Source organism: Phaseolus vulgaris, chromosome 10 (genome assembly GCF_051622355.1).
Source record: "Phaseolus vulgaris cultivar YP4 chromosome 10, ASM5162235v1, whole genome shotgun sequence".
Taxonomy (NCBI): domain Eukaryota; kingdom Viridiplantae; phylum Streptophyta; class Magnoliopsida; order Fabales; family Fabaceae; genus Phaseolus; species Phaseolus vulgaris.
The window spans coordinates 43,404,151-43,419,039 of record NC_143507.1 but is presented as its reverse complement, the minus strand read 5'-3'; the positions used below and the strand labels follow the sequence as shown (position 1 = coordinate 43,419,039).

General features: G+C 26.7%; 2 protein-coding genes across 2 annotated transcripts; one reads left to right on the top strand and one right to left on the bottom strand.

Annotated features, from left to right (window-relative positions):
* Positions 1–225: 225 nt before the first annotated feature.
* LOC137818457 (Ribosomal protein L34) lies at positions 226–3,202 on the top strand. The gene is made up of 3 exons (XM_068621902.2): positions 226–608; positions 948–1,047; positions 2,674–3,202. The coding sequence occupies exons 1-3, from the start codon at positions 380–382 to the stop codon at positions 2,744–2,746; spliced, it is 402 nt and encodes a 133-aa protein (XP_068478003.2). The 5' UTR covers positions 226–379; the 3' UTR covers positions 2,747–3,202.
* A 5,921-nt stretch (positions 3,203–9,123) lies between these two features.
* Positions 9,124–11,316, bottom strand: LOC137818721 (transcription factor MYB26). Its single transcript, XM_068622296.2, has 3 exons — positions 10,876–11,316; positions 10,621–10,750; positions 9,124–10,249 (listed from the first exon to the last, which is right to left on the bottom strand). Exons 1-3 carry the CDS (start codon positions 11,006–11,008, stop codon positions 9,478–9,480), a joined length of 1,035 nt encoding a protein of 344 aa, XP_068478397.2. The 5' UTR covers positions 11,009–11,316; the 3' UTR covers positions 9,124–9,477.
* Between the last annotated feature and the right edge of the window lie 3,573 nt (positions 11,317–14,889).

Sequence of the window (14,889 nt, the reverse complement as noted above, 5' to 3'; positions counted from 1 at the left end):
TAATCATATTAATTATTAATAAAATTAAACAAAACTATTAAAAATAAAGTTATTATATTAAAATTGTAATTTTTTATTATATCAAAAATAAAATATATCAATATTTCTTGCACAAACTATTTATCCTAAAAATAATAAATAAAGGTAAAATTAAAAAAAAAATCTCTAAACCACAGACCATAACAAAAAATGGTATATTTAAATTAGTACAAATTATGTTTTAGTGTGATTATTTAGATGGATACCAAACCAAAAGACAAGTTCCGGGTCGGGTAAAAAGATCCGAATTGAAAAGAGGCAAAACTCCGATCCATCGAGATGGAGTTGTTGCAGTGCTTAGGTTAGGGTTTATGAAGCAAAGCTTTGAGTGAATCCAACAATGGCGTCGAATAGCTTTCTCAGAAGTGGTGCTTCCTTGTTCAATCGCCTTTCCAAATCGCTTTTTCCTCTTCATTCCAATAACCCTCAACTTCAATCTCACCTATTCCTCCCTTCTCTCTCTAAGCTTCCCGCTCCCATTTCTCCCCAAAACGACGTCGAATTTCCTCACAACCAAGGGTTTCTCTACCCTTGTGGCCTTCCTTCTCTCGATTTCTTCTTACCCCACGGTACACTTACTCTCACTATACTCTTCATTGTATTTCATTTTGAAGGAGTTTTGTTACTTTCTATCAATTTTCTTGCAATTGATCTTTGTCTCTCTGTGTGCCTAATGTAAATATAATTAACTACACTATTATGAGATGCGGCATTGAAGAAAAAATAATGCCCCTGGAAGGTAAAATTAAGTTTTTAGATGAACAGATGTTATGACTTATTGTGTATTTTTCTATTACAAATATAATTATGTATCAGCTTTTGCATGAGAAGATGATGTTTTTATAAAATTTTAAGCATTTGAACTCCTCCCAGATACTTTTTATTCTGAATTTATGATTATTTTGCAGGGGATCCTCCTTCATCAGATGACCCCATGCTTTTATTCCCCAAAAGGACGTTTCAACCTAGTCTCATCAAAAGAAAGAGAAACCATGGATTTTTTGCTCGGTAAATCAATGATTATGATCTTTTTTTGTTATATGTTTCTTCGTGATGGGAAGAGAAGTAGAAAATATCACTTGTTAGTGTTTAACCCTTCCTTTTCTCTACATGAATGTCAGACATAGTAAATTTTAAAAATCTAAAAATCTTGTGGCGTCTCCATTCGTTAGCTTACTCAATGAGATAATAACTATGCAAAGGTCTAATTTGTGTAGGGGATTTTAAGGAATTAGGCTATCGATTGTTGTTATGCATCGTACTTTCTATCACTTTCACTTGTTTAGTTGTCTTGTTGGCGTAATAGATAACATGGAAATGGCAAAAAATATTCATAAATCTTTTCAATTAATTAAATAGAAAGCCTGAATTTTAAACAGAATGTTTTGTTTTGTTGAATGTGACAATACAATTGAGTGACAACGAAAGAAACAGATTGCCTATCTGTCTGGTTGTGGTTGCTTTGTTATTGGTAGATAAATGGGTGTGTGTCACATTTTAGACCATGGCTAGGCAAAGTGGCATATGAAATGCTTCCTTGTTGGCCCAAGGACCATTGTTTCCTTTTCTTGTATATTGGAAAGAATCAGGTTACTCGAGGAATAACTTTTAGTGCTATTCCATTCAATAATTCAACAGTTAAATTAAATGTTTTTAAATAGATTAAGTCTGTTGATTTTTATCAAAATTTAAAACTATTAATCCTTTTGAATAAATTCAATTTAACATATATTAATATACTTTTTAAAAATATAAATAAATGTTGACAATTTGATTACTTATCTACAAATGTTTGGTTTATCTAAAATTTAGTGTCTATGATCAATGAAATGATATCAAAATATTCAACAGTTAGAACGCAATAATAAAGCCTTATACCATTAGGTGAGGAGTGATATATGAATCCCATGATGACATTTGGCTATGTTAAAGGCAATATTTAACAGTTTGAATACTGCATTTTAATATTTAATAAATATATAGAAAATGTCATTGAATGGAAGGAGTAATTTTACCAAAAGTTACTTTTGGAGTAACTTGATTCATATAGATAGAGATGTCAAATTGGTGCAACTTACTGCTACTGTCTCACCATTCATTAACCTCTAATTGAATAATTTTATATCAAAACTCGCCATCAAATTAGAAGTTTCGTTCCCATTTATCATATCTACATACTGTTTATATTATTCTAAAATCATTTGATACCTTATTTACATACATTAAAATTGATGTAATGTGTGCTTTCTGAATATACAAAAATATGAATCATTTGATAATTTTCTTATTTTAGTTCATTGTTCACAAAATTCCACACAAATAATCAAGGGAATATATGATTATAATTCTACCATTGGATTGTTAAAATCAGTCTATATGAAGCTATTGATAGTATAATAGTTTGTTTAAGATATACCCCATATAATTTTATATCTATCCATATATTAATGTGTAACTGGTCCTCAATCATGGAGTAAAGTTGTCACGAGCCTGTTTCAGATCCAGTATGAAGTTGTCTGGCTAAATGGATAGAACTGGTGAAATTTATGCATGGCTTACATGCAAATTTGCGACTGTAATCTCTAAAACAGAGGTATGCCGTGTAGATGACATTTTTTTGTATTACATGAGCAGGAAAGCGACCAAGGGTGGCAGAAGAGTAATTGCTCGAAGAATAGCCAAGGGGCGGTATAGGATTACAGCTTAGTATCATTGCATTGACATTGGAGTTAAAGTTTGAATCTAGAAACTCAGTGCACTTCATGGTAAGGCCCAGTGATACAGGGTTGTTACCTAAAAGAGCTCCTTTTTTTGGTTGGGGTGTGGGGTTGGAGTTTTATTAAGTACAGTCTTCAATGAACAATGTTTCAGGAAACTAGTGCATGGATGTGTTAACATTCTGTTTATTTCTATTTGAAATTCTGGTCAATAGTTGCAAAATTTGTAACTGTAGTATTAGTTTTATGTGTTGAGCACTGCACAATAATCTAGCTTTATTTGGTGTAAAGAAGCTTGCACTTTGCCTGATTTGTGCGTTGTCTGCTTCCAAATTTCGTTTCGCACAGATTTTAAGGCACTGTTTGTAGAAGGATTTTTTTGGTTCAATTGGCCATTAAGAAAATCTTATTTAAGAAGATTAAAGGATATCATGATTTTTGTTTTATTTCAAAGTGTTTGTGATTACTTTGAGGTGATTTGTTTTTTACAGTGGGAGAAAACGAGTATACTTGAGATTCTGAGAAATTCTTGTTTTTGATTGCAGAAAAAGATTATTTGCATATAACATAAACTTTCTATTTTTTTTAGGAAAAGAAAGTCCTTATATTTTTAAGATTTATTATCTGCATACAAAATGCAATAAAGTTTAATTTAGGCATGTTTTTAAACTTGACTTGGTTTAAGGTTTACGTGCTTTTTGGGCTAGTTCTTTGACTTATTTTAATGATTCTATTTTTGTAAATTAAAACTTAATATTAATAAAAATTGATAATTTTACAAGACAAATTGTATTTAACTGACTATTGTGATATTTTTATAATAATAATAAAAACATTATTACAGTTGAATAACATGGAAATTCCATTAAGTTATATTAATGTTAAAAGTAGTTGATTTAATAATTTTTTTTAAATGAGTTATTAAAGTCAACATAAATATGTCTAATAATTATACTTAATTTTAGTGGAATGTAAATATATTCCTTTCTATTTCACTCATTTGTAAATATGTTATTTTGGTTTAGAGTTTTTATAAAATGTTATTTATTTTAGTCCCTATAGATTTTATTTTTAATTTTAGTTTCAAAAATATATTATCTTATACTTTAGCTCCCACAAAAATAATGTTTTATTTATTTCTTTTAGTCCCTATAACAAAAATTAAAATATAAACCAAATAAAAAACACTCTATATTATGGAGACCAGTTAAGTAAGTTTTAGTTAAATCAAGGGTGTGATTTGATCAAGGAAAAGAAAAAGAAAAAAAAAGTGGAAGAAAAGTAATAGTAAGAGGTGACTTTTGAAGATTTTAATAAATGAAAAAGAAAACAAAAAGTGTAATTGCTTTTGTCTTATTTTATTGTATAAATAGTTAAAGAAGAAAGTGAGTGTGTGGTGTGTGTGTATATATATATATATATATATATATATATATATATATATATATATAATGACATAAATATCTCTCTAATAAAAGAATGGAAAAAAAGTGAGGAAATTAAGATAGTTTAGTTCTCATTCATGTAAAGCATTTGTGGGAATGTATGCACTTCTTTTAGTTTAATTTGGTTTGAGTAAAATAATTTCCTTTAGCTAGTTTGATAAAAAAAAATTAATAATTTTAGAAGAAAAAGATAAGAAAAAAATGAAATAATTTTTTTAGGAATTAAAATTAAAGATAAAAATTAGAAAAAATTATATGAAAATTTACAAATGATGTAATTTAAATTTTGTTTCTTTTATAAATAGTTATAGGAAATTCTGCATAAGAAAAAAAATATATACTTTGATCTGTATGAAAACTAAATTTCTATTATATATGGAGAAATGAAATAAAGGAAATAGGTTTTATGTGAAAGGTGAATTAGGAAATTGAAATTGGTGTGAATGTTAAAAATGTGTGTTGTTATGTTGCAATTGACGTGCATATGAAGAAAAGTTGAAGATTTGAAATGAAAATGGGCCACAAAAACTCATTCACTTTAAGGTACAAGGACTTTTCCCCATTTTCTATCTGCTTTGTTTCATTGTACACAATCAATCATTCAAAGATAATCATCACATCAACCAATGCTTTTTCCTTCTTAGATATTTTTTTTCCAAAATCTCATGATTTTTAAATTTCTATCTAAATTAGTTATCTAAGTTTTTGATTCTAAATTAGTCTTTAAAAAAATAATAAAAATTAATATTACAATAGGTTTGAAATGACTCTGATACCATGTTACAAAGTGGACTTTAAGCCTAACTCAATCCCATAAAACCGATTCATGGGGTTGAGGTTTGCATCCACTTATATACAATGAAAGACTCTAATCTCTAGTCGATATGGGATCTCCAACAATTAATTTATAATATAAAATAATAAGTGGCTAAAACTGTGATAGTTAATGGTTAGATATCAATTTAGAAACTATTTTATAAACTTTAATTAATAATAGAAACTACTTTAGATACTAATAGTTTTTCTAGTTTATAAAATGATCTCTAGTTTAACCGATTAGTAATTACTTCACTCTAAAACTGGTGCTCTCAAAATATGGATGCTAATATTGAAAAAAAATAATTTTTATCCTCAATACTTATAATTTTCACTACAAGAAAATAATGAAATAGAAATCATTTTTAGAGATAAAAAATAATTAATTATTATAGTGACTAAATTAGATATCATTTTAAAGACTAAAAAAATTTTGGTTTATAAATTAGTTTTTATTATTTTTAAATAGTTTCTAAATTGGTATCTAATTGGCTACCAAGGTTTTAACTACCAATTATTTAGATTCTAAATTTGGTAGAAAAAATCTTGGTTGTTAATTAGATACTAATTTATAAACTATTTAACAATAATAGAAACTAATTTAGAAACCAAAAAGTTTTATAGTTTCTAAAATGATCTTTAATTTAGTCACTATAACAACTAATTATTTTTTGTCTCTAAAAATTGGTTTTTATTCTATGATTTTCTTGTAGTTATAACCCATTCTTAATTTTAAGATCATATTTTAATAAGAATTTGTCATAATTAAGATACAATCTTAAATTTTTAAAACATTTATTAAAACTTTTGCATTAGAGATACTATATATAACTTATACTCTTTTTCTAACTCTAAAGTTCTTACCTTAACTTTGCTGATATAATTAGAATTATCAATTAATATATTTGTTTCACTTACATAATTTGTTGTATATTATTGTACACAATTAGTTAAAGCTAGAATCAGAAGAAGGTAATTAACATAATCACACTTAGTTTTTTTAACAAAAACAAAAAGTAGCATAGAAACTGTATAATATAGGCTAATTATGACACTAATCATTAACTATAATGGTTTAATTAGTCTTTAATTCTCCACACATTTTCAATAACTAATGATCATAATGTGACAAGGTGGTAGGGTATATAGCATGCAAATCACGATCCATGCAAATTAATTATCTATCATTCATATATTTAATTTTCTGCTTAGATTGTCTCAATAAAGTAGAAACAACCCCTTGTCATTATTCACAAAAGGGAACATTTCAACTCTTTTATTTATATGTGTAATGTTTCTAACATGTACTATAAGTTCTAAACAGTGTAAATACTTATAAAAACAATTAATTTAATTTTTTTTAAGTATTACTAATGTAACCTTCATTATTAATAATTTTTAAAATTCCTTTTTAACTATTTATTAATAAAAAGACAAATATTCATAATATTTAATAACCGGTTATATTAATTTAAAATCTTAATTAAAAACTAACTTAATTTAATTTAATTTGTAGGGTTTTTATGTTTTTAATTTTGTGTGAAGTTTAACATTGATGTTACTTGACTAGAGTAATTGCATTTTGTGAATGTTGCATATGACAACTTAAAAAAAAATTGATTTGATTTTTCGGAAAAACACATTAATCAACAAAGAAAATATTCACTAATTCATTCCCTAAACATATTAGAAAGAGTAACGAAGAGATTTAGATTTAATAAATTTGAGTCTAAATAAATACTACTAGAAAATTATTAAATAAAAACAAATTTTAGAAACTAAAAATAATTAGTTGCTATATGAACTAAATTAGATACTATTTTATAGACTAATTTTTTTTGTTTCTAAATTAGTTTCTATTATTGATAAATAGTTTCTAAATTGACATTTAATTAGCTACCAAAGTTTTAACTACCAATTATTTACACCCCAAATTTGACAAAAATCTTGATAGCTAATTAGATACTAATTTAGAAACTATTTATCAATAATAGAAACTAATTTAGAAATCAATAATTTTGTTAGTCTCTAAAATTCATTTCTATTTAATGATTTTTTTAGTGAAAAAAACTTATGTCACCTCCATTCTAAATTTTTTAAAAGCATTAAGTTTATAAGTATTTATTTTTTATATATTATTAATCTCACTTATCTCTAGATATTTATGACTATACACTTAAATTTATCACATAAATTAAAATATTTATACATTTTTTTATACCATTTCGACCTCTTTTAGGTTACAAAGACTTTTAAATTCCACAAACTAAAAGAAATATAAAGAAAAACTTTATGATAAGCAGCAAGTTTGTAATTTTATAAAATTGGTTTTGGTGAATTTAGAGAAAGGACAAAACCTAACTTAAGTTTTTTTTTTTCTGTCGCTAATCGATACATTTGTTTTCTTCAATTGGCATTTGTCAAAGTTAAAACCTTCTTAAAAGCAAACTTCTAGTTTTTTCCTGCGGAAAAACCAAGTTTACGTCAACATTTTTATAGCTTAGGATTTGGACTCTTGCACTTGGAGTTTTCTATAAATTATTCAAAATAATTTTGACTTAGATGTTTCCAATGTAATGAAATCAAACACGCACTTACTTTATCCATTCAAACCATGATGAGATCAGAAAAAAAAAAAACTCATTATATATGAATAGAAGAAATCCATTTTCCACAAACATAGAATGGACCATACCATTCCCTATTATGTAAATATACACACAGGAAGATGCCAAAATAAAGTTTTCACTTTATTTAAGTCTTAATAAGTGCGTAGTTGTATCAATCAACGTTGAGAAATCTTAATTAATTAAGAGAACCTTGATCCATTTACAACATCTTGTGTTTTAGAAAGTTGTGAGAATGATTAAGATGTGGACTTTAAATCTAACTAAATTGTGCATGAGACTAGTCACTACTAGAAAATTATTAAATCGAAATTAATTTTAAAGACAATAAAATAATTAGTTGCTATATTGACAAAATTAGATACTGATTTAGATAATAAAAAAATTATTGATATCTAAATTAGTTTATATTTTTGATAAATAATTTCTAATTTAGTATTAAATTAGCTACTAATTATTTAGATTCTAAAGTTAATATCTAAAACATTGGTATCTAATTAGCTACCAATTATTTATATTCTAAAGTTAGTATCTAAAACCTTGGTATCTAATTAGATACCTAAGTTTTAGCTACCAATTATTTAGATTCTAAAGTTGGTATCTAAAACCTTGGTATATAACTGGATATCAATTTAGAAATTATTTATCTATAATACAGACTAATTGATATAACAATAATTTGTTTAGTCAATATAATAACTAATTATTTTTTGTCTCTAAAATTAGTTTTTATTTAATGATTTTCTTGTAGTGAGTAGTAAAACAAGACCAACAAACTCTTACTAAAATAGACTCTAAATGATTATGATACCATATTAATAGATAAATTTTAAATTTAATTCAACCTTATACATATGCACTACAAGAAAATCATGAAATAGAAACCAATTTTAGAAACAAAAAATAATTAGTTGCTGTAGTGACTAAATTATAGATCATTTTAGAAACTAAACAAACTTTTGGTTTTTAAATTAGTTTCCTATTATTAGATAGTTTCTAGATTTATATCTAATTAGCTACCAAAATTTTTGTTTCCAAATTTAGAATCTAAATAATTGGTAGTTAAAACCTTGGTTGCTAATTAGATACCAATTTAGAAACTATTTAACAATAATAGAAACTAATTTAGAAACCAAAATTTTTTTAGTCTCTAAAATGATATATAATTTAGTCACTATAACAACTAATTATTCTTGGTGTCTAAAATTGGTTTCTATTTCATGATTTTATTGTTCTATACAATAAGATTTAGAATAAACCTGGTTTATAAATGAGGTTTAGAGTAATCTAATAAATAACCCCATAAAGTAAAAAGTAGTAAATGGAGGAGTCCTACATATAGGACACTTTGTCCTTGATCGAGTTGACCATGTTGATGTGTAGGTCTTTTGTCATTGTTGAACAACGCCATCCATTAATTAATGCAATGTTGTTACACGCAGAAAGAGATTGAGTGAGAGAAGAAGCAATGGAACAATTAATGAGTTAAAGTACAGAACTAGCTAGCCACATGATTGGTGAACAAACTCATACATATGCAGCACTAGCTGCTTCAGTAACTGATATACAGTACTATTGTGACAAATATGTGAAAGAAGCTACACACATTTATGGAACTTCTGCAAGCATTGCTCAATGCAAGTGCCCCTGAACTAGCAAGGTTCAGGTTTACCAATAAGAGAAGATCTACACTTTTGAGCAAAAGTTCAAGAAATAATTAATGCATGCAAGTAATAATTGAGTTCATTGATCAGTAAGAGATTCCCTCATTATTTAATTAAATGTACTATATGCAGATCAGATTAAATTTATATCTATAAATAGTACAAACGTTCAAGGCTCCCATCCTGAAGGAATAATAGGGTATGGGACTTTTTGGGTGCTTGATACTGATGATGAAGTTGTTGAAGATGGCAACAATGACATGAAGGCATCAATGTACTCTAATTGGTTGACTGCCACAGTTAAATCTTGTGGGTAACCCTCAAATTTTTCTGTAGCTTCTTGTTGTTCTTGGGGAGCAGATGAGAATGGGATGCTGCAGACATAATCCTCAATGTTCTCACTGACTTTTGGCACAAGGGGTTCTACCAAGTGATATTCATGTTGCTGCAATGCAGTTGGGTTGATGAATTTGTCAAGAACATAGTCTGAGGTGGTTTCATTTTTGGTGATTTGATTTTCTTCATTTGGATTGAGATGTAGAGCTACACAAGCCAATGGCCATGTGTCTTCATAAGATGATGGATTGGAAGATGGTAGTGTTGTTTCTGGTAGTGGATTCTGAATATGAAGGAAATTGGCATTGTTGATGCCTAACTTGATGTCATTACTGTGATCAAAAGCTTGGAGGAGTGGGGATGGTGTAGTGGGAAGGAAGAGCTGGTCTGTGTAATGGTGAAAGTTTAAGATGACATTAGGGTTTGCAGTAAAAGGGAAGAAACTTTCCATGGAACCACTATTGCTGGGGTTGTGAAAATCAGAAAATGTGGCTAAAGGAGGAATAGCATCATGAGAAAGGAGTTTCTTCTTTATGCTTGAATTCCAAAAGTTTTTCACCTCATTATCTGTTCTTCCAGGTAGGTGCTTGGCTATCTGAGCCCACCTGTACACAAAAAGTGCACTCTTGTTGAGAAAAAAAAGCAGATAAAGCACCCTTTTGACAATAATGTTGATCATATGCACATGAATAGAACAAAAAAGAAAAGTTGAGGAAAGAAAAAAAAGGAGTAATGATATATTCATAACTATGCACCACACCACAATTACAACTGAAAGAAACAACTTTGTACTGAAATCACAGTTGTAAACTATTGCATTGCATTTTAATTTACAGTTGTTAAAGTAACATTTGTTTAAGAGAGTGATATTTTTCAAAAAAAGTGATGACAAATCACAGTTATAAGCTAGTGAATTTTAATGTGTAATTGACAAATTAACAGAAAATATATGACCAGCAATGGTTATATTATATACCTGTTCCCTAAAATGCTGTGGAGTTCAATAATGAGAGCTGCTTCTTGATGAGAGAAACTTCCACGTTTCAAATCAGGCCTCAGATAATTGATCCATCTTAATCTGCAACTCTTTCCACACCTTTGAAGGCCTACCACATCATGAAACAAGCATAACATAATCAACAAGAAACTCAAAATTTGAAGAAAATGAGAAAAGGTGCTGAAAAAATATTAACAGTAGTGGTAATAGACTTGTTAATTATATGATATACACCTGCAAGTTTTGGGACAGAACTCCAGCAACCATGTCCATAAGTTGTGATGTAGTTGATGAGTTTTTCATCCTCTTCAGGAGACCAAAGCCCTCTTTTGACCTTCTGCTTGTTGCAGCAAGAGTGGTGCCCCATTTTTCTCAATTTGAAGCCTCAAAGTGCTAATACATCCAAGGACAAGGCTACCAGTTTTTGTGTTGTTTTTGAAAAGAAAGGATGAGATTGAGGAAAAAGGAATGCTCTCTAGAGTGTGGCTTTTAGCCAAAACTTACAAAGTGATTGCACTGAATCATAATAATGAAAAGAGTAGTGGTGCATGTGATCAAATGGAGGATATGATGCAGAAGCAGAAGTGGCTGTAGTGTGTGTGAGGTGATGATTTTAATGAAGGTGTAAGATGGTTGCCCTGTTAAGGTTTGTGCAGAATAGCTAAAAGCTGCTATGTCAACCTGCAAAACTTGTGTGTCTTATAAAGGATTCTTCATTGCTCACTGTGTTAATAGTGTTACTGGGGTATACACGTGTAACACATGCAGGTGGTAGGACCCTGTGTGTTGCCAGGTCCCACATTGGATACATTCATAGGCATACTAACAATCTTTTGTTTATAAAGCAACTGATTGCAGGTTTTTTTTAACTTTCTCTTTAGCTCTTATTTTACTTCTAAGGTGTCAGATTATACTGCATTAGTAAAACATCTCTTGTCAAAATTTTAATCACTAATACTTTTGATAAATACTTGCCACCAATAAAAAAGATAAAGAGTATAATTATGATAAGAAAATATAATATTTTATTAAGTAGTCAAATCTGTTACATTGTTCTTTTTAATTCTTAAATCAAATGTAAATGTAACTATTTACATTGTTTAAAATAACAATTACAAAAAGTAAAATATTACTAGTAAGAAAATTAGATGACACTCAAATATTATGTTTAAAAGAAAAAGAATACAATTATCTCTACAATATTAATAATATTTATCTAAAAATGTTATTGATTTTACCATAAATATAATAAAAGAATAAAACATTTATCAAGAAATGATAATTACCTTTCTAAATAAAAATATAAAATGAAAATAAACATTTTATAAAAAATAACAAAATCCAAATACTTTTATTTCTAAATTAAAATCAGCTCTCACAAAAAAACCGTCTTAATATTAAAATACTATCTATACTACAAAATGTGAATGTTCCTCATCAGAATATTTTTTTATGGTTTTTTAGAACTAGCCTCAGTTAACATTTGTCCTTTTGAGTATATAGACAAATTATACCTTAACGAAGAAAACATTCTTAACAATTTCACTTTAATAATAGAATTTTTTTATAAAAAATAATAAAAAATTATCAACAAAAGAGTAAAATAAAATAGAAAAAAACATTTTCCGCATATTTTAACGTATGCAAATATAATACAGTTTATACATGAATAAATACATTTCAAATTATTATATCCGATTTAAAAAAAACTTAATTTAAACTGTATTACACAGTTGTTGACACAATAGAGAAAGTATGATTGATATCAAACACTTTCATTTTGCTCACATTTCAGTCCAATTAAATAGAAATATCATACTCAAATACCCAAATAATTAGTTAAATATTTTAAACTTTCTACCTTCATCGAACACTAAAAAAAAATCATTAAATAAAAATTAATTTTAGAAAAAAAAAATTAGTTGCTATAGTGACTAAATTATAGACTAAAAAAATTATTGATTTATAAATTAGTTTCTATGATTGATACATAGTTTATATGATTGATAAATAGTTTAGTTAATAAGGTTTTTGCTACCAAATTTAGAATCTAAATAATTGGTAGTTAAAACCTTAGTAACTAATTAGATACCAATTTAGAAACTATTTATCAGTCATAAAAATCAACTTATAAACTATTTATCAATAATAAAAACCAATTTAGAAACTATTTATCAGTAATATAAACTAATTTGAAAATCAATAATTTTTTTAGTCTCTAAAATGGTATCTAATTTAAACACTATAACAACTAATTATTTTTTATCTCTAAAATTAGTTTTTATTTAATAATTTTCTTATATGATGTATATTTTAGTATGTTAACCAGTGACTTTACCTACATGTTTAAGTCTTCCCATATAGAAAAACAAAACAGGCTAACCAAACATATTACCTCCCTAACATGCATAAGAGAAAGAAGCAAACTCTCTAGAGATTACTAGTGATAGTGATGTATAATTAAGATTACTAGTAATAGTGATGTATAATTAAGATTATTAGTGATAGGGATGTATAATTAAGCCTTTATATTTAATCATTTACATCTCAAGCATTCCTTTTGCAAGCACAACCCACTTTAGTAATAGAATAATACATACTAACACTTTAAGTTAAAAATTAAAATATTAATATAATTAATTATCAAATAGTTGTACTTTTTATCAAATTAAAGATCATTAACTTTTGCTTTCCATAATCCAAGTTTCAATAAAAAATATTAATTATTAGGACAAAAACTTAAATACCACATAAAATAACTAATTTTTATTTTTTGATTGGTTATTCTTTCTCTGTATATTAATTATTGAATTGTGGAATAAACTTTGGCTGCAAACCTAATTGGAGAGAGGATGTTTTGAGATTTAGAAGGAAATGATTTGATTTTGTTTCTTTTTTGGTTGAATAATGTTTAACTCAAATTAAAGATGTGATAAAGAGACATAGCTTTAAAATATATATGATGAAGGTGCTGACTACAACAAAGGAATAATATGTCTCTTTGATTCAAAACTTTGCATGCATATATATAACTTTTTTTTTTAAATATTTCACGTGAAAATCATTGGTGACTAAAGCATATAGAGTGGTCAATGCCTAACACAATTTGCTAATTATTTTTTCTCCATTACTGCAAAAGTGTGCTTTTTAGGGTTCCTTTTTCTACTGTAACTTCATCTATAAAGCCTGTTTTTCTTTGTAAAATGACAACTCTAGAGTAAGCACTTCTTAATTATTCTCATTGGGAATTCAATTCAAGAATATCCCAATAGTTCAATTTTAGCTTCATCATATTGGTTACATGTTTCTAGCTTTTAGTTAGATGTGTTATGACATTTTGGAATTATATGATTAATAGGTAACATTACTATAAAATTATTAAATAAAAATTGATAAAAAAATTAATTGTTATAGTACTAAATTAGATATTATTTTAGAGATTAAAAAAAATAGTTTATAGATTAGTTTCTATTACTGATAATTAGTTTTTAAATGGGTGTCTAATTAGCTACCAAGATTTTAAATACCAACTATTTAGATTCTAAATTTGGTAGCAAAGACTTTGGTAACTAATTAGATACCACTTTAAAAATTATTTATTAATAATAGAAACTAATTTAAAAATCAATCATTTTTTAGTCTCTAAAATGGTATCCAATTTAGTCAATATAACAACTAATTATTTTTTGTCTCTAAAATTGGTTTCTATTTAATGATTTTATTGTAATTTGTAGTGTAATGTGTTTTGAAACTATTTACATAATTGTTTTTTTTTTCAAAATAGTTATTCTAATTATCATGATAAATTTATTTGAAGTGGTTTTGAGTTTTTTATTTTGGTTTGATTGAGTGTAATCATGATAACTGAGACTATGAAAATCTTTATTTGTAAAGATGAAGAGGTTTAGGTGGATTGATGTATGTATACATGTTTTGATGATTTTTACATTTCTAATCTTTATTTTTATTTCTAAATTAGTTTTTATTATTGTTAAATAGTTTTTAAATTGATATCTAATTAGTTACCAAACTTCCAACTACCAATTATTTATATTCTAAATTTGGTAAAAAAAACATCGGTCGATAATTAGATACCAATTTAGAAACTATTTAACAATAATAAAAACTAATTTAGAAATCAATGTTTTTTAGTTTCTAAAATATCTCTAATTTAGTCAATAGTTACTAATTATTTTTTGTCTTTAAAAATTGATTTTTATTTAATGATTTTTTTTTAATATAATTATT